Here is a 20,974-nt window from a genome sequence, read left to right on the forward strand (position 1 = left end):
TATTGTTTTGCCTTTGTTTAATGTTCTTCATTAAACTTTCTTGAAGCAAAATAAAATATAATAACACTAAAACATACTTCAAATTAACTTTTTTGACTATATTTCAACCATTTTAAAGATGTAACTTTCCTAAATACTTTATTAACCAGAAAGTTGAAGAAATGGAGTATCTTGATTAGTCTAATATTACATCCTAATAATCTCATATACCGTATGTGAATATTTAATTTTCACATGAGAATATAGCAAAATTCAGTTAATACAAATTATACCTAACTTAATTTAATATTCACTCTCTCAAGTTACTTAAGCATTTGTTTTGCCTCCTGAGTATCATATACACAAGGCACAGCAGACATGTACAAATATTCAGTACGCACAGGTTACCAGGACAGTCAGTGGTCAGGTGGAAAGAGACTCAGCTCCATCCACCAGGTGACCAGTATTCCACTGTCCTTCTCTGCCTCTAGGCCACAGAGCTTTGCAGCTTTATCGGAACATGAAGATCATCCAGTCAAATTTTTCACTGAAAAGATTCAAGACCAAAGCCTAGAGAAACAAATTCAGTGCCTCACCCAAAGTCACACAGCTAGTGAAGCAGATCAGGAATCTAAACCAAGTCCCTCTTAGACTACAATGCTTTCCAGTGGATAGGATGCTAAGTAAACCATGATCGTAGGGGCAAGGATTGGTTTTTTTCTCATGCGACAGAAATGCGTTAGAGTAAAAGATCTCAGAATCCAAACAGCCTCATAACCATTTATCAAATGCCCACTGACATGCGCCAGTCACAAAGACGGAAAAGACAGTCCTTGAACTCAAGCAGCTTACAGCAAAAGGGAAGCATATTTCAGTGGCAACACAGCCTGACAGAGCTAGGTGCCAGGTGCTGTGGGGATGCAAAGTAGCATCTCGCACAGATGAGAAAGAGTGAGGGACAACTCAACAAGAGATCACTCCCAAGTTGGGAACTGACAGCAATCCAGGGGGAAAGGGGCAGCAGAGCAGGAACAAGTTGGCCATGCAGCCTTCGAGTCTCAGGTTCATTTAAACAGCTACGATACAATTCCATCATTAATCTACTAGTTTTTAATGTGACTTCTAAACTAGCTTTCACAGCATCTAGGTTACAGGCAAACTCCTCAAATTAACTTGCAATTCTAGATTTATTATAATGCAAATTTTTGCTTGTTTTTGGAAGTCCTAACCAGAGTGATTAGGCAAGAGAAAGAAAGGGCATCAAAATTGGAAAGGAGGAAGTCACACTGTGCCTGTTTGCAGATGACATGATCTTCTATATAGAAAACCCTAAAAGCACCACCAAACAACTTTTAGGACTTCACAAATGATCCAGTAAGTTGCAGTATACAAAACCAATCTATAAAAGTCAGTAACATTTCTACACGCCAACAATGAAAAATAGTAGGGGAAAAAATCAAGAAGGCAATCCCATTTACAATGGTTACAAAAAATTAAAATACTTAAGATGAAATTTAACCAAGGAGGTGAAAGATTTCTACAAGGAAAGCCACAAAATACTGAAGAAAGAAATTGATGGAGACACATAAAAATGAAAAGATATCCCATGTTCATGGATTTGAAGAATGTTATGAAAATGACCATACTGCCAAAGGTGATTTAGGGATTCAATGCAATCCTTATCAAAATACCGATAACATTCCTCACAGAAATAGGAAAAAAAAATCCTAAAACTTATATGTAATCACAAAAGACCCCAAATATACAAAGCAATCCTGAACAAAAAGAACAAAGCTGGAGGTAGCACATTACCTGACTTCAAAATACTACAAAGCTATAGTAACCAAAACAACAACATGGTATAGCATAAAAAATAGCCCCATATAGCAATGAAACAGAATAGAGAACTCAGAAATAAATTCAAGTATTTACAGCCAACTGATTTTTGACAAAGCCACCAAGAACATTCATTGGTGAGAGTAGAATGGTTACTGGGAAGGGGATAGGGGTAGCCAGAGGGATAGGCTGGGAAGAGGACAGGGGTAGCCAGAGGTTGGTTAACAGATACAAAAATGCAGCTATATAGGAGGAATAAGTTCTACAGTTCTATAGCACTGTAGGGTGACTACAGCTAACAGTTTATTGTATAGGTTCAAATAATTAGAAGAATAGATTTTGAGTCTCCCCAACACAAAGAAATGATAAATATTTGAGGTGATGGATATGCTTACTAAGCTGATTTGATCATTATACATTGTATACTTGTATCAAAAAAATCACACTGTACCCTATAAATATGTACAATTATTATGGTCAATTAAAAATAAAGCAAAATATATATATACAAATATCAAAAATTAAAAAAAGAAAAGACAGGCATAAACTGGGAGAAAATCTTTGCAGAACACATCTGATAAAGGATTGGTATTCAAAATGTAGAAAATATTCTTAAATTGCAATTGAGGGACACTCTATAAAATACTTGATCTATATGCCTCAAAAAACTGTCAAGGAGCCGGGCGCGGTGGCTCACGCCTGTAATCCTAGCACTCTGGGAGGCTGAGGCGGGCGGATTGCTCAAGGTCAGGAGTTCAAAACCAGCCTGAGTGAGACCCCGTCTCTACTATAAAAAAATAGAAAGAAATTAATTGGCCAACTAATATATATGTATAAAAAAAAAAATTAGCCGGGCATGGCTCGTGCCTGTAGTCCCAGCTACTCGGGAGGCTGAGGTAGGAGGATCGCTTGAGCCCAGGAGTCTGAGGTTGCTGTGAGCTAGGCTGACGCCATGGCACTCACTCTAGCCTGGACAACAAAGCGAGACTCTGTCTCAAAAAAAAAAAAAAAAAAACTGTCAAGGAGGTCAGGCATGGTGGCTCACACCTGTAATCTTAGCACTTTGGGAGGCCGAGAGGGTAGGAATGCTTGAGGCCAGGAGTTCAAGACAAGCCTGAGCAACATAGCAAAGCCCTGTCTCTACAAAAAACAGAAAAATTAGCTGAGCATGATGGTGCACACCTATAGTCCCAGCTACTCAGGAGGGTGAGGCAGGAGGATCACTTGAGCTCAGGAGTCTGAAGTTGCAGTGAGCTGTGATGACGACACTGTACTCTAGCCTGGAGACAGAGCAAGACCCTGTCCTCCCCTCAAAATAAAAACACTGTCAAGGTCATCAAAAATAAACATCTGAGAAACTGTCTGAGCCCAGAGGAGCCTAAGGAGACATGATGACTACATTTAATGTGATATCCTGAATGGGATCTTGAAACAGAAAACGAATATTAGGTAAAAACTAAAGAAATGTGAATGAAGTATGAATTTTAGTTAATTTTAAAAATTAGCTTTTTATTTCATCTTTGATCCAAAGGCCTATTAAATCCAGAAGCATTGACATTTTCTAATACTTTAAATTTTAACTCTACTAAATATTTGTGCATATAGAAACTAGCACCCCTATTTGGTAGGGCATAAACAAAAGCTCAAAGACATAGATTTGGGGAGAAATAAAATTTTATCCCGAAGTGGAATATGATAAATAGTTTAGCAGTTCTCTTCAAAGACACTTTAGGTACTGACTTTTATCACATTGCTGTATCACTGTAAACCACTGTTAAGTCTGAAAAAGGCTGACAATAATGCACTTCATAATGGTTTCGAATCTATCCTCAGGGGTCATGTAAAACAGCTAACATATGTGCTTATAGAAGGCCTAAATAAAATAATTTATAAAATCTAAATTTTAACCAATAAGTAATTATATTTAAGATGTTTTAGGAATGTCATAAATAGTACATAAGGAGTTTATGTGGGGAAAATAAGCAAAATAATATTATATTGCCATTTAGATCCTTTTTTATTGTACTGAATGAAAAATTGACCAGGAGACAGCCTGGGAGTTAGTACTACGGGCCCTGAAAAACCAATATTCAGCTTATTCTGTTACAACTAATCTGACACGGTCTTAAAATGTACGAATGACAATCATAGCTAATAGGATTATTTAAAAGGCGATTTCACTTTGATTAGTGATAAGAACCAGAATAATTTAATATGGAATCCATTTAACTCTAAGCTACTTGGTTCCTACGGTATAATGCGTGCATCCTTAGCATATAGAGGACTGGCTAAGAGTTAGGCTTTGAAGCACAACCTTAGAAACCCAGTTCTGCCACTTGCAGATGAGATGCAACGTGATGCCTCACCTGTGAAAAGAGGGCTAACAACATACATCTTGCAATGCTGTTGAAAGGATTAAATGGGCCAAAGTATCTAAACTTAGCACTTGACAGTTATTAAATAATGACTGAATATAAAAAATACGTAGGGCCGGGCGCTGTGGCTCACGCCTGTAATCCTAGCTCTTGGGAGGCCGAGGCGGGCGGATTGCTCAAGGTCAGGAGTTCAAAACCAGCCTGAGCAAGAGCGAGACCCCGTCTCTACTATAAATAGAAAGAAATTAATTGGCCAACTGATATATATATATATAAAAAAAAAAATCAGCCGGGCATGGTGGCGCATGCCTGTAGTCCCAGCTACCCGGGAGGCTGAGGCAGGAGGATCACTCGAGCCCAGGAGTGTGAGGTTGCTGTGAGCTAGGCTGACGCCACGGCACTCACTCTAGCCTGGGCAACAAAGCGAGACTCTGTCTCAAAAAAAAAAAATACGTAGAAAACTTTTGTAGATTAGTTTTGTAAAAGTCATTTAAAAATAATAATTTTGTTGACCAGTAATGATCATGATGTAAGCAAGATCTATAGATCTAACAGATCAAAATATCAGTAACACTTTCATTTTTCTGGACAAACTTACGTACCTACAAATTATACTCCAGGCTATATTCTTAGACTTAAGATTCCCTATAGGTGAGGGGAATTAAATTTCAAATGATTTTCCTAAAAAGAAAATATAAAAATACATAATAGAGTCAATAAATATTCTAAGTTAGAAAATGTGTACATTCCTTTTTTATCTTTACATGGATGGGTGGCAATTTCCAGTTAGATTCTAGCTCTGTTTGTTGACTACAGAGCTAAAGAGGCCGAAACTTGAACAAAGTTGATCTCTAGGCCAATTACTTTCTCCTGGACAGAGATTTCTATTCTAGGTACAAGTTGTACTTGCTGCCCTCGCCATTCTTCTGTTAATAACACAGGGACCAGGTGAGAACATGAGAGTGGTTTGGTACCAACTTCTAACTCCTAATGAGAAAGAAACAAACCATACATCCTTCTGGATAGGCCAACAGCAACATGCTCTTGTGTTGAATGGCAAACATAGATTAAAAAATGCTTGGGATGATCAGTGGTCACTTTATTGCTGCCACCAAATTCATGTTTATGTTCTCCCCTTTAAAAAGCTTCAAAGGCTCCTGAGTCCTTTCGGAATCAAGTTAAACTCCTTAACTTAGTATTCAGAGACCTGAACGGCCACAACCTACTTTTATAATCTCACTACTATTAATGCTTTTCTTCACATATCCTATATTATAGCAAAACAAGACCATTCAACATTCCAAGAGGAGTCCTGCATGCGGCTGCGTCCTTGCCTTTGCCTGTCCCTGAAATACCTATGCTTGTCCCCACTGCCCAATCCGATCTTACTTTCCAGGCTCAGGTGAGAGCTCCCAACCCACAGGGTTTCTTCCTCCTCCTGTACTTCCCCAGACCTGTGAGCCCCACGTAGGACTTATTAATATATTCTGATGTGTGCTCTTATCTCTCTCAGGAATCAGTAAAGGTCTTATGGGTGAACAGTGTATTTTTGCATCTTTGTATCCCCTAATACCTCGACAATAAAGAATCATGTCCGGTAATAGAATTACTGTTTTATTCTCTAAAACATGAAATCATCAAGAAAGCAAACATGGGCGGGGCGAGGTGGCTCACGCCTGTAATCCTAGCACTCTGGGAGGCCAAGGCGAGCGGATTGCTCAAGATCAGGAGTTCGAAACCAGCCTGAGCGAGACCCCGTCTCTACTAAAAATAGAATGAAATTAATTGGCCAACTAAAAAAATATATATACAAAAAATTAGCCAGGCATGGTCACACATGCCTGTAGTCCTTGCTACTTGGGAGGCTGAGGCAGTAGGATCACCTGAGCCCAGGAGTTTGAGGTTGCTGTAAGCTAGGCTGACACCATGGCACTCACTCTAGCCTGGGCAACAGAGTGAGACTCTGTCTCAAAAAAAAAAAAAAAAAAAAAAAATCTATGATTCACATTCATCTACTTTAAATAGTAAGAGATCATGCTAAATTTTGTAAAAGGATAAATTAAACATGGGCAGAGAACTTAGAGAACATTAAATAAAATGATGGTACTTTATTAGTAGTATGTCAAACCAGGCCACATTATCAGTGAGTTAAAGCAGCAGCAGCAATGGAAATTTCCCATTCTAACTCTTAACGGGCTTAAAAGCAGTAATAAAATATAAAAGAAATGTATTTAAAAGAATTTTCTTCCCTTTTTATATTAAAAACTTTTTTAAAAAACTCTTTAAATAATTATAAGCACATATATGATATGTATTCTGAATATTTTATATTAAAGTTGTCAGAAATTTAATTTCCCTGTCACAACCTGCTCATCTCCTATTACAAAACAAGTTGTACTTATGAATAAATTTGGCAACCAACTTAGAATGCATGTACATAAAACACTAGCAGGCCTCCATGGACACAAATATACCTTTACAAGAAACTCGAGCCTCACCATTTTGCTCGCTATAACAACAGCATATGTCTCATTTAGTGATCAGTGGAAAAAGTAGGTGGAATTTTATCATGAAAAGCCATTTGGGAATGCCTGACAGCTGTGCAGGAAAAAGCTTCACAAATCTTTGTGAGAAGACTGTCCCAGAGGAAGAGCAATTCTGTTTGGAATTTTTCTTTGTGCCATTTGTTTCAAATACATATTATCTGTAGTGTAACCACTGATATATGAAGAATGAGGCAGCACTAAAATTAATTATTTCACACTTAATGAGTTCTTTCCTAACGAAATAATTAGCCTCACAGAACAAAGAAATCTTCTTTGGCTGCAAACCCATGGGTCACAGAGGCCAGATACTAAAAGACCACAAGACTCTTCAAATGCTTAATGTTACACTTGTATGTACCAAGGTAATAAGGTAATGACAGTATGGTAATAAGGAAACTCTAAGAGGTGCATTAACTTGCAAAAGCCATTGTGTAACAAATGAGATCTATGTAGTAGACTAAAAGGTGTCTAAAGAGAGTTAATGTGCCTCTTGAGGAATCCAATCTCAGAAAGTATTAACAACATGGACAATAAGATAATCTAACAGCTATGACAGCTATGACACTAACAGCTATGACAGTCTCCCAGTCAGATGTCCTCCCTAATTCCATATACAAGCAAAACAATACTGTATCAGGGTAAGTCACATCAAAACAGAGAGACAAACTCAGTATATGGCTACTATTCTCTTATATCACTTTGTTATCTAAGAATTAACAGAATTTTCTGTTCTAGATGAAGGTAACAGTCTTTCTAAAATAGGTCATATAAAAGAAACTAAGTAATAGTGACAATTCAGAGACAAGCCCTTGACATTTTAAACTTTGATAAAGGAACAGGATTAGACTACCCTCTAGTGGAAGTTAAAGAGAATTCAGTAAATACTTTCAAACATTTTGCCAGTTTTACAATAAAATAAATGCACACTGTGGTTTTTTCACAGGATAAGAAAGTGTACAGATTTGGATGAAAATATCTCATTGTATACTTACACACTGTCTTTCAATGTACAGAATACTAATCTCACCACATTTAATGCTGTGGTTTTGCATTCTAAACTGTTTTGCTGCACAAGCTGAATTGCATAACACCCATTCAATCCCCTCTGTCACAGAATAACGGTTTTGCAAATTTGCAAAGGCGAGAGAAACTTCCACTAGAATGTCAGTATCTTAATGGCAGGTACCCAGCCCTGTTCACTGCCATACACCCAGAGCCCATAAACAGTGTGTAGCGCACAGCAGATGCCCAGACACATGGCAGGCACTGTACTAAGTGGTTACATTTGTCATCTCATTTAATCCTCCAAATACCTATGTGGCAGGCACTCTTTCTCATTTTGCAGATGAGGAAACAAAAGCTTGGAGCAGTTAAGAAACCTGCATGAGTCTCATAGTTAGAAAGTCATAGAGGCCGGGCGCGGTGGCTCACGCCTGTAATCCTAGCTCTCTGGGAGGCCGAGGCGGGCGGATTGCTCAAGGTCAGGAGTTCAAAACCAGCCTGAGCAAGAGCGAGACCCCGTCTCTACTATAAATAGAAAGAAACTAATTGGCCAACTGATATGTATATAAAAAATTAGCCGGGCATGGTGGCGCATGCCTGTAGTCCCAGCTACTCGGGAGGCTGAGGCAGAAGGATCGCTCGAGCCCAGGAGTGTGAGGTTGCTGTGAGCTAGGTGATGCCACGGCACTCACTCTAGCCTGGACAACAAAGCAAGACTCTGTCTCAAAAAAAAAAAAAAAAAAAAAGAAAGTCATAGAATTGGGATCCAAACCCAGATCTGAGGTTTGGATCTGAGGGATCCAAACCCTTTTCAGTTCCTAGCATACCATTATCGTTTCTTTTTAAAATGTCAAACCTTACCAGTAAGTACCAATTAAACAGGCTTTTGTAAGCTGGATACAAACCAATATAAATGGATTATCTGCTGTTCTCAACAATTCCTGAGGCACTAGGTAACCTGGAGTCATATTTATGTAGCCATGGGATAACACAGCTAAAGGCATTATCAAAAGTCCAAATTGCTTGCATAATATAAATTCTTTACTATTTAATAAAGGTAGACCCTCTAAAGCTGTGGTCCCCAACCCCCAGGCCATGGATCGGTACTGTCTATGGCCTTCTAGGACCAGGGCCACACAGCGGCAGGCGAGTGAGCGAAGTTTCATCTGTATTTACAGCCGCTCCCCATTGCTCACCATCTGCTCCCCCCTCCCCCCCATGGAAAAATTGTCTTCCATGAAACCAGTCCCTTGTGCCAAAAAGGTTGGAGACTGCTGCTCTACAAAGCAAGGCAAGACCAAAAGAATTAAGTAGCCTGGAAAATGGAAGGACTGACCGGATATGGCATCAGATCTGACAGTGAAAGGGTAAAAAGTTCAAAGAAGTTAGGGGAATCCCTATAGGCCAGCTAGTATTTTCTTCTAAGTTGTTTTTATTTTTTATTACTTGACTATTTAAGCCTTATAATATTATTTCAGGGTATTTAGGTGATGATAGGAGATAGTTTGAGGCTATATAAATCTATTAGTATGAAAGTGAACATGTAAAACACCAAATGCTTCCAGTATCTAAGAATGATACGTAAATGCATCAAAATAAATCCATAAAGTATACTCATGACACAGATATATGTTTATACAACCTAATCCACAAAATTTAGATCCAAGGTGTTTTCCTATTATAAAGAATAAGAATGGCAGCTTTGATTTCATGCAGCTTAAGTGGCTTAGCTAAAAGTCTCATGATTTCAAAACATCTCTCTATGAGCTTATTATAGGCCAACAAATACTAAGCCTCCAGAATTCCAAGTTTTGATGTGCTATCTTCCACAGTTAGTCATTCATTACTAAAAAATAAGTATACATTTCAGGGAAAGAACACCAACAGATTAAAACCCAAAAGTAGCATGTACTTCAGATGCTTATAGATAATTCAGATTGGTTTTATAAAAAAACCATTTATGTTTTAAACATATCTTCTAAGCAAACTGAATTAACTCTCTAAAAGGGCACAATATAGCTTAGAGACACAGACTAGGGAAAACTGTGACTCAAATTTATTTAGAAGTGACTATTTCCCCAGAATAGCATTTCAGAAAATCTTTTAGCTTTAATTTGCCTTTAGTGATAGATGTTCTCAGATTAGTAAAGAGACAGGATTCAAATGAGCATTTGCTCATTCAAATGAGCAATCCATTCATTTAAGAAGTCAAAATGCAGTTTCTGAAAAGGTCATGCATCACTAAATATCAAACATTTTTCAGGATATTAGAATCCTAATTGAAAATGAAAATATGCTATATTCTAAGAAGACTTATATAGACCTCATTTCCAAAGCAGAATTAACTATGAAAATTATTAGAATTATGGTAAAATGCATTTAATCAATAGAGTAGTATTAACAAAAACTATTGATAAAAAGGTTTACTTTCAGCTGGAAAAAAAGACACAGTGATTATTGTAGGAGAATGTCTCTGCAAAGAAATATACAACCAATGAAAAGCAAGTAAGTCAAAGTGATACAGTTACATAAGCTAAAAGAAAGTGGTTAAAAATAAAATTCCAAATATCTTGAAGGCTACTTCCATCAGTTAGTTATCCAAGGCTTGGGAAGGATCATTACTATACCTTCAAGAGGGAAATAACGCAGAGGACAACCACAGATATTTTACATTTCTCTTTTCCATGATGTCCTGCCTTCAGAAGGAACAAAACACCAACCTGGAAAAGCACTCTAAAACCAGGAGGCTTGAAGAATACAATTCATGAAGACCTACTGACAGCTGCCATCCTACCCTCATCCAATTTAGGATATCACCAATGTAGCCAGGAGCCTGGATCCATATATTAACTGTATGATACTGAGCAAGTCACAACATATAAGACTTGATCAGCGTATGAGCTCAAGAAGTTTATCTCCTGTATAGATAGCTACTACCTCCTACTTCACTAAAATCTCAGCTTGATTAGAAAATAAACCATAGGCACGGTGGTTCACATCTATAATCCTAGCACTCTGTGAGGCCAAGGTGGGTGTATAGTTTGAGCTCAGGAGTTCGAGACCAGCCTGTGCAAGAGTGAGGCCCTGTCTCTACCAAAAATAGAAAAAATTAGCCGGGCACAGTGGCGTATGCCTGTAGTCCCAGCTACTCGGGATGCTGAAGCAGAAAGATTGCTTGAGCCCAGGAGTTTGAGGTTGCTGTGAGCTAGGCTGACGCCTGGGCACTGTAGCCTGGGCAACAGAGTGAGACTCTGTCTCAAAACAAAAGAAAATAGTAAGCCATAATATCATCTTCAGATATGATATTGTCAACATAAAAGATAATTTTCTGAACATAAACCCAAGAAAAAAAGAATACCAACATAATCCATCTAAATGAAAACAACAACAAAAAATAAACTTTCACAAAGTATAAATTTAGCCAAATTCCCTCCTTTAACAGGATTTATTTGATCTGTCATCAGTCTGAGGATAAAAAATCATGCTACAAAACATAAAGCTCTTGCAGACCTAAATTTTAAAAGCGACAATTTCTAGAGTACATCCTATGGTCAGGGCAAAGTCACCTAATCCCTTTTATTTTCTATGTTTATATTTTTAAACAAAAGAGACCCAAGAGACCTAATGTCACAAAGACAGCCCCAAGTCACTTTAAAAATCAACAAAATCATGTTTCCTGATCTAAACTGAGGCATAAACAGAGGTATATTTTAAAAATAATTTCTACACTTCAAATCATTTTCTATCTAACGCTCACTTAATGAGAATATGAAATTAACCAGAACTCATGATTGTCAAAAAAAATCCTGTTAACAAAGAATTTAATGTATTCTTAAAAGCTATGAAATTACGCCATCCTGTCCAAATAGTTTTCATTCCTGAAAGATGCAAACATCAGACTTACTCAGACTTGCTGTCATGGATTCTAAGTCTGCCATTAAAGCTGGGAGCTGCTGCAGCTGCTCCTGCAGCTCTATGAGGCTCGTCCTCTTCTTCTCCCAGTGTGCCGAAAGCATGACCACCTCACTGTCCACCAGCTGCAACACACAAGGGGGTGAAGTGGAACCAAGTTGTAGGCACAAAGAAGGTACAGTTAGCATAATGACATTTAATGTTATCTTTAACAACCCCTCCACTGAGTAAAGATGACAGTACATTCTAAAGGAGACTGAAGTTGTTTTTCTTTTTAAAAAAGAATCGACTTAATATTCAGTGCAAGAAACCTCAAATTACTGCTTGTATCAGTGTTTCTTAGCCCACAGAAGAGAATGTTCAAAAATGACCTTAGAAATCACTGCTAAGTATACCCTTTTTTTTAAGTAAACCATATATTTGAAAATCCAAATCTATTATGGAAAAAAAATAAAACAAAAAACTACCACTAACAACCAAAAAGAAAACAAACAAAAACAAACCCAAAACATAATTAACTGGTAACTATTTACTTTACAAAAGGAATTCTTTAAACAGAAAAGTTCCCTAATTCATTTAGAATATGCCATGATTCATTCAATTTACATTTAGGAACACTTATTGCATTAAGTAAGGTAAATCATAATTGTATATGAAGGAATTATTGAGGCAACTGATAAGTAAAAGAAGATTTCAGTAAAAGAAGAAAAGATTTAAGGTAACAAAGAAGGAATTCAGCCAATATAAAGGGCTCCTAATAGCAAGGTTGTGAGATTCTAGACTAGCCTAAGATAATTCTACCTTCTTTTCCTAAAGATTTTAACAAAAATGACAGACATCAGTCTCTCCCAGACAATTTTGTTTTGGTTTTAACATGATAGGAGAGGAAAAGGCCTAGAATAAGATTTAGAAGGAGCAAGGAGAGGTCAGCTTTTGAAAACATCACTTTCCATAGAATTGTGAAAGAATTGTGCAAGAATTGTGAAAAATACCTATATTCTGTACAATAAAATAAAGGGAGCAAAATCTATTATATAACAGAAGAAAATGCATTTGAATTTTATAAGATCACTGAGTTCACAGTTAAATTGTTTTTTTTTTAAAAAAAAGACATTTATACATCCCAAGATAAAGGTTCTTCAAGAATTGGAATCTGGGCTGGGTGTGGTGGCTCACACCTATAATCCTAGCACTCTGGGAGGCCAAGGTGGGCGGATGGTTTGAGCTCAGGAGTTTGAGACCAGCCTAAGCAAGAGCCAGACCCCCATCTCTACTAAAAAATAGAAAGAAATTAATCAGCCAGCTAAAAATATATAGAAAAAATGCCTGTAGTCCCAGCTACTTGGGAGGCTGAGGCAGAAGGATCGCTTGAGCCCAGGCGTTTGAGGTTGCTGTGAGCTAGGCTGACGCCACGGCACTCTAGCCCGGGCAACAGAAAACTATCTCAAAAATAAAAAGAATTAGAATCTGACACAACTGATTCTTACTTAATCTAACATAATAACTTTAGAGTAATCAATAAATCAAAGTAACAAATTATTTTTATGTGCTGCTAGATTGGTTTTGTTTCTACATTTTTTTTTCCGGCATATTATGGGGGTACAGATTTTAAGGTTTCAATAAATGCCCATTGGCCAGGCGCGGTGGCTCACGCCTGTAATCCTAGCACTTTGGGAGGCCGAGGCGGGCGGATCACTCAAGGTCAGGAGTTCGAAACCAGCCTGAGCGAGACCCCGTCTCTACCAAAAATAGAAAGAAATTAATTGACCAACTAAAAATATATATACAAAAAATTAGCCGGGCATGGTGGCGCATGCCTGTAGTCCCAGCTACTCGGGAGGCTGAGGCAGTAGGATCGCTTGAGCCCAGGAGATTGAGGTTGCTGTGAGCCAGGCTGACGCCACGGCACTCACTCTAGCCTGGACAACAAAGTGAGACTCTGTCTCAAAAAAAATAAATAAATAAATGCCCATCCCCCCCCCCACTACATTTTAACATAGTAGGAATTTGCGTTTGAAATAACGGAACTAAGCTATGAAACATCTCCCTATTGGGGACAACCACATTCTCTCTCACATTCAAGCCTCAACTGAGCTGGGAAGGTGACACCAAGCTTTATGAAAATTGTATTTCTCATTAATTTTGTATATTTAAAAATGAATACTACCAATTGGTCTTTATAAGGTCTCTAAAAATAGCTGGGCCCTCGGGGCTCATGCCTGTAACCCCAGCAATTGGGGAGGCTGAGGCAGGGTAGGTTGAGGACAGGAGTCTGAGACCAGCGTGGGCAACACAGACAGATCCCATTTCTACAAAAAATTTGAAAAATTAGCCGGCTGTGGTAGTGCATGCCTATAGTCCCAGCTACTCAGGAGGCTGAGCCAGGTGGATCACTTGAGCCCAGGATTTCAAGGCTACAGTGAGCTATGATCACACCACTGCACTCCAGAGCATGACCCTCTCTCTCTCTCTCTCACACACACACACACACAAACACTAAAAATGCCTTAAAAATACTTAATAGTACTAACAGATAATACAGTAGCTGTAATAAGGAAACCGAAGTTTGAAATAAGGATTTGTGTTCATAAAATTCATTTATAATATTCAATAAACTTGTACTGACTACCCACTATTTGCTAAGCACTGTTTTGGGCACTGAGGATGTAATGGTGAACAAAGCAGAAAAGAAAATCTTGCCCTGCTGGTGTTTGTGTTTATAAGTTGGTGGCATGTCTCACAAATTCTCTTAGCTTCAGATTTTAAACTCTAAAAAGAAAAAATAATTCCTACATTACAGAGCTGTCTTGGTTAATAATTTTAAAAATCTAGAATAAATAATTTTTAAGACGGGGTCTTGCTTTTACTCAGGCTGGTCTTGAACTCCTGAGCTCAAGCATTCCTTCCCTCCTCGGCCTCCCACAGTGTTAGGATTATAGGTGTGAGCCACCATCTTACTGAAAATTAAAGTACATGTATTGAAATAAATTTAGTTAAAATTTAGTAAAGTTTAACTACAGCTTAGTTCATACCTCAATAAAATTGAAAATTGTATTCTGAATACAGAATATATGTAGAAAGAATTTATCAGAAAGCACTAAACTATCATTTTTATTTAAAAGAATGAGAGGTTGAATGTATCTTCAGAAATCATTATCAATAATTATACATGGATATGAAAACATTTTGAGCATTTTCTATGTGCCAGGCCCTGTGCTAAGCAATTCACATATATTAGCTCACTTAATCCACGCAGGAACCTGGAAACTAAGCAATATTATCATCTCCATTTTACACATTAAAAAGCTGAGGTGGCCAGGCGCAGTGGCTCAAGCCTTTAATCCTAGCACTCTGTGAGGCTGAGGTGGGAGAACCCGGCTCTACTAAAAATAGAAAAAATTACTGGGTGACATGGAGTACACCTGTAGTCCCAGCTACGCAGGAGGTTGAGGCAGGAGGATCACTTGGGCCCAGGAGTTTGAGGTTGCTGTGAGCTAGGCTGACTCTAGCCTGGGAGAGAGAGCAAGACTTTGCCTCAAAAAAAAAAAGGCTGAGGCATAATTAAGCTAAGTCACTAAGCCACTTCCCCAAGGACCACAGTGGATCTAGATTCAAACACAGGGAATTTGACAATGAGCTCTGCCCTTAATAATCATACTAGGGATTGCACTCTAGGGGTATATCAAAGGAAAAAGAAAAGACAAAATCTAGCAAAAGGGTTCTGAAAAACTATACTGTTATCTATTCATTTATCATGTATAATTTTTTACTTCATGATAAAAAAATAAGCTATCATCAGAAGTCCATTTTTTTCCACTTCTAAGTAAATAACCAAATAAACCCAGATTCAGCACTAGGAAATCAAGTTTAAGGAGTATGACAAACCCACAGTGCTTCATTCCAAAATTCCTTCTGGTGGGCACCGAAGACTAGGAGAATGAAGAAAAATCAGGTAACAGCAATGATTTACAATATGGGGTTTTGAGAGATACATCATTAATTTGATTTCCAAACAATTTTATTTGATAAGCAGAATATGTGGTATTACACCATTTTATAGGTAAAGAAACTAAGACAGAAAGACTGTTATTTGCCCAAAGTCAAAACATATTAGCAGCAAGGAGTAGAAACCAGGATTTCCAACATCTAGTTCAATTCACTCTCCACCACTCAAAGGAAATCCATCCTGAACGCAAAGAGAACGAAACACTCTAATTCAACTGGGATAACATTAAACTGCTCAAGAAAACCATGAAATCTTGAAAGTTCAATTTGAAGGCAAGCTAATATTTCACAATAACAGGAATTAGAAGAAAAACACTGGAAGTCTAACTTTAGAAAACTGCCCCTGGAGTCTAACCCCTAAGTCACGAGATATTAACTATTCACAGTATTCATTTACACATTATTAAGAGAGAAAAAAATTTTTAACAAATTACTTAGAAAAAGCCTACACAATAAAGTTACCATTGACCCTGTTTGTTTTATAAGATATTGCTCTGAATTCTAAGACTACACAGTAAGAACTAGCTTGAAAGTAGATGAATATAAAATAATTTGTTAACCAGATCCTGTCCCTAAGAATATTTGCCCTGAGAGGTTGATGTTGTTTGGTTAAAAGTCACCAAAGACACATGAGCAGGTCTGAAAAAATAAGCACATAATACTCTAACACTAGGCTTAAATATTTACATTTGACTCAACAATATATTACAGAAGGTTTTAAAATAATTTTTCATTTATTTTTTTAATAAATGGATACTGTTAATATATTTCTGGAAAGCAACAGAGGTACTTTTGATCAGATGTGAGTTTTAAAACAACCAAGTATGACCAGGCCAGGCGCCTCATTCCTGTAATCCTAGCACTTTAGGAGACCAAGGTAGGGGCATTGCTTGAGGCCAGGGGTTCAAGACCAGCCTGAGCAAGAGTGAGGCTCCAACTCTACAAAAAAGTAGAAAAATTAGTGGGGCATGGTGGTGCACACCTGTAGTCCCTGCTACTCAGGAGGCACCACTGCCCAGGTGACAGAGTGAGATCCTGTCTCAAAATATATAAATAAATTAAATGAAATTAAAAATGAATAATACCATTTATTCATATAAGCTTTATCATAAAGATGGATTTGGGATTGTCTAAAGCTTAATATAACTCACTACAAACATTCTGGTACAAATCTCCTGGTGCACATGTGTAGTAAGAATTTCACAAATGAGTTACAGATGTATCCAAGATATTGATCTCCTCATCTCATAGGGCCCAGGGTAACTAGGCTCCACCTCCATGACCTTCTGCAGCCTAGATGCAATGTTCTAGGGAAAAATTCCCTAGAAGCAGAATTATTGCTTAAAAGCTAAGTGCAACTTCAACTTTTACTTAATGCCAATTCACTTTTTCTAATGCAAAACATACAAATACCAATACAAAGTTTTGGCTAATGTTTATATAGGAAAACTTCATATTTAAGCTCAATACAGATTTTAAAACAATGTGTGAGAAGATTCTCAAGTTGCATTTCTAATAAAATTGTTAGAATATAGGAATCCTGAGGTATTATGAAGAAAACATCCATAGAGAATAAATGGCATTGAGAGGCTGAGTTGTTATACACAAAGTAACTTTATTAATAATCATACCAATAGGTCAGCAATCAAAAAATAATGTTTTAAGCATTTATATCCTGACAGATTCCTGCCTATATATAGGCATTTTTCTGATTTTAAATACCTTTAAGGAAGTTGGTTAAGGGTTTGGGGTTGACACGTAAAATACTGTAACCTGACCAATTTAAAATACGGGAAATAGGTTCCTGGCTAGAATGTTTACATGAATCATGTCATTTTCAGAAATGGATCACTGAAGTTAAGCAAGAGATAATGCCTTTATTCTGTTTATAAGTTTTATATCTGTCTTCATGGAATCCATTTTTAATTTTTCATACTTCCCCTGCTCAGGTTTCAGTATCAAAGTGACTGTGTCCTCATAAAATGCTCTGGGCATAGTTTCCTCTTTTTTCATTTACTATAAGAGTTTATACAACATTGAAATGGTAGATTTCCTGAAAATTTGATAGCACTCTCCAGTAAAACTCTATGAAACTGGTGCTTGCTTAGTGGAAAGATTTTTAATCACTAATACAGTTTCTTTAGTGGCTATTAGACTATCTGGTATTTGTACTGCCTCTAGAATTGGTTTTGATAAAAATTCCTAAGATCCATTTCATCTAAGTTTTCAAATTTGTCAGAGTTGTTCATAAATTCTTATGCTTTTAAATTCTGTGAATATAACTGTAGCTGTATTCCCTTTAATTCTTAAAAGTATTTGTATTTGGTTTTTTTCTTCATCAATATCACCAGTGACTAATTATTTAATTATTAACTAATTTATTTTATTAGTCTGTTCTAAGAACTTTTCGTGTTGTTTAGCTTCTATTACAGTCTTGTACTCTATTTCATTTATCTCTCTTGTCTTTATTCTCTCTTTCATTCATTCTTCCAGGTTTATTCTACTCTCTTTCCAAATGTTGCAGTTACATTAACTCATTAATTTTCAGTCTTTTTTTCTTTATAAAATTTCTATGTAGGTACTTTAGCAAATTCTACAAGTTTATATGTAGGTAATTATTATTTAGTTCTATTTTTAAATTTACAACATTTTTTCTTCTTTGAACCACAAATCAGTCGTAATATGTATTTTTAATTTCCAAATACGGAGTTTTAAAAACTGTTTTCCTGTACTGACTTTCAGCTTTATTTGGACTGGGATCAGAGATTAATTCTCTATGACTTTATTTATATGAAACTTGCTGAGACTTGCTTTGTAGCCCAATATGGTCAATTTTTACAAGTGTTCCAGGTATGCTTTAAAAAAATGTGCATCCTATATTTGTTGGGGTAGTACTCTATATTTGTCCATCAGGTCAAATTTGTTAAGCACATGAGTCAAATCGTCTATATCCCATGCTTACTTTATCTGCTTTTTTCTTGTTATTTAAGGGAAATGTATTAAAATTGTCCCACTTTGAATGTGGATTTATCTATTTTTTCCTTGTAATTCTATTTGTGCTTTATATATTCTGAGACTTTTATTAGGTATACACAAGTTTAGACTTTTTCCCCCATGAGGGAACTGAATCTTATATTTAATGATCCTCTTCTTCCTCACACTGTTTTTTTCTTTTTAAGTCTATTTCACCAATATTAACATATCCACTTCCTTCTGGTTAGTACTTGCCCAGTATATATTTTTCCTCCCAATGATAGGCATTCCTTGATTTATTGCACCTCATTTTACTGTGCTTCACAGATACTGTCTTTTCTTACAAATTGAAGGTTTGTGGCAACCTTGCATCAAGCAAGTCTATTTTTCCAACAGCATGTGCTCACTTCCTCTGAGTCACATTTTGGTAATTCTTGAAATATTCCAAACTTTTTCATCATTATTACATCTGTTATGGTGATTTATGATTAGTGATCTCTTATGTTACTATTGTCATTGATTTGAGGTACCACAAACCACACCCATGTAAGATGGCAAACTTAATAAATGTTGTGTGTGACTGCTCAACCCACCCGCCATTTTCCTGTCTCTCTACCTCTCCCCTTGGGCCTCCTTATTCCCTGTGACACGACAATATTGAAATTAGCCCAATTAATAATTCTACAATGGTCTCTAGGTATTCTCTCATATTAACTCAAAAACTAGAAATGATTAAGCTTAGTGAGGAAGACACGTCAATAGCTAAGATAGGCTGAAAGCTAGGCCTCTTGCAAGAGTTAGCCAAGTTGTGAATGCAAAGGAAAAGTTCTTAAAGGAAATTAAAAGTGCTACTTCAATGAGCATACAAATGATATGAAAGTGAAACAGCCTTATTCCTGATACAGACAGTTTTAGTGACCTGGATAGAATATCAAACCAGTTACAACATTCCCCTAAGCCAAAGCCTAATCCAGAGCAAGGCCCTAACTCTCTTCCATTCTATGAAGCTTGAGAGAGGTGAGGAAGCTGCAGAAGTTTTATGCTATCAGAGGTTAGTTCATGAAATTTAAGGAAAGAAGCTATCTCCATAATATACAAGTACAAGGTGAAGCAGGAAGTGCTGATATATTAATAGAAGCTGCAGCAAGTTATACAAAAGATCTAGCTAAGATCAGTGAAGGTGGTTACTAAACAACATGTTTTTGATGTAGACAAAACAGCCTCCTATTGGAATAAGATGTCATCTAGGACTTTCAGAGCTAGAAAGAAGTCAATGCCTTGCTTCAAAGCTTAAAGGACATGGGCTACTACACCTGGTAGACTCTTAAGTTAAAACCAATGCGCATTTACTATTCTGAAAATCTTAGGGGCCTTAAGAATTGACTCTATCTGTGCTCTATCAGTGGAACAACAAAGCCTGATGACAGCATATATGGTTACAACATGGTTTACTGAATATCTTAAGCCCACTATTAAGACCTACTACTCAGAAAAAGATTCCTTTCCAAACATTACCGCTCATTAACAATGCACCTAGCCACCCAAGAACTTTGATGGAGCTATATAATGTTGTTTTCATGCCTCCTAATACAGCATGCATTCTGAAGGCCGTGAATCAAGGAGTCATTTTGACATTCAACTCGTATTATTTAAGAAATAAATTCTGTAAGGCTATAGCTGCCATAGACAGTGATTCTTTCTATGGACCCGGGAAAAGTAAATTGAAAACCTTCCAGAAAGGATTCACCATTGAAGATGCCATTAAGCATATTTGTGATTCATGGGAGGAGGAGCAAATATCAACATTAACAGGAGTCTGAAAGAAATGGATTCCAACCCTTAATGGATGCTTTAGATATTTACCTTTCAATATCTATACACCCTCCCTCAAATATCTACATGCTCCCCACAAGTAAGACAGAAGTCTTAAAATGTTTGGACTCTGACGATCTGCCTTCCAGCTTACACGTTTTGTTATCCAGCATTATTGTTTTATCTTGCTCCATTATTTTAAATCCCACAAATTAGATAACTGATATATATATATGCACTGTTTATTCAGATTTATTTATATTTACCATTTTCTCTGTTCATTATTCCTTCCTACATCTCAGACCTATCTTCCAAAATTGTATTCCTTTTTTCCTGAATTATTCTTTAGAAGGCCTTTACTGGGGGACTGTTGATAGAACACTCTTGTTTTTATCTAAAAAAGTCTAACTTTTACCCTAATTCTTGATAACATTTTGAGAAGTCTGCTGTGGAACACATTCATTGATAAGTAATCTGTCTCTTCTCTATGGTTATTTTGAGATCTCCTTTTCTTCAGTGTTCTGTATGTGGATA

The 20,974-nt window shown here is 36.9% G+C and overlaps 1 protein-coding gene across 2 annotated transcripts in view; it reads right to left on the bottom strand.

The window, feature by feature from the left end:
- Window positions 1-20,974, bottom strand: part of DTNBP1 (dystrobrevin binding protein 1) — a 129,359-nt gene that overhangs the window by 84,294 nt on the left and 24,091 nt on the right. For both annotated transcript variants that reach the window (XM_012753527.3, XM_020280121.2), the window contains exon 5: window positions 11,643-11,775. In XM_012753527.3, the coding sequence (XP_012608981.3) occupies window positions 11,643-11,775 (133 nt within the window). The remainder of the gene's footprint in view (window positions 1-11,642; window positions 11,776-20,974) is intronic.

The sequence above is a fragment of the Microcebus murinus genome, chromosome 15 (assembly GCF_040939455.1).
Source record: "Microcebus murinus isolate Inina chromosome 15, M.murinus_Inina_mat1.0, whole genome shotgun sequence".
Classification (NCBI taxonomy): Eukaryota; Metazoa; Chordata; class Mammalia; order Primates; family Cheirogaleidae; genus Microcebus; species Microcebus murinus.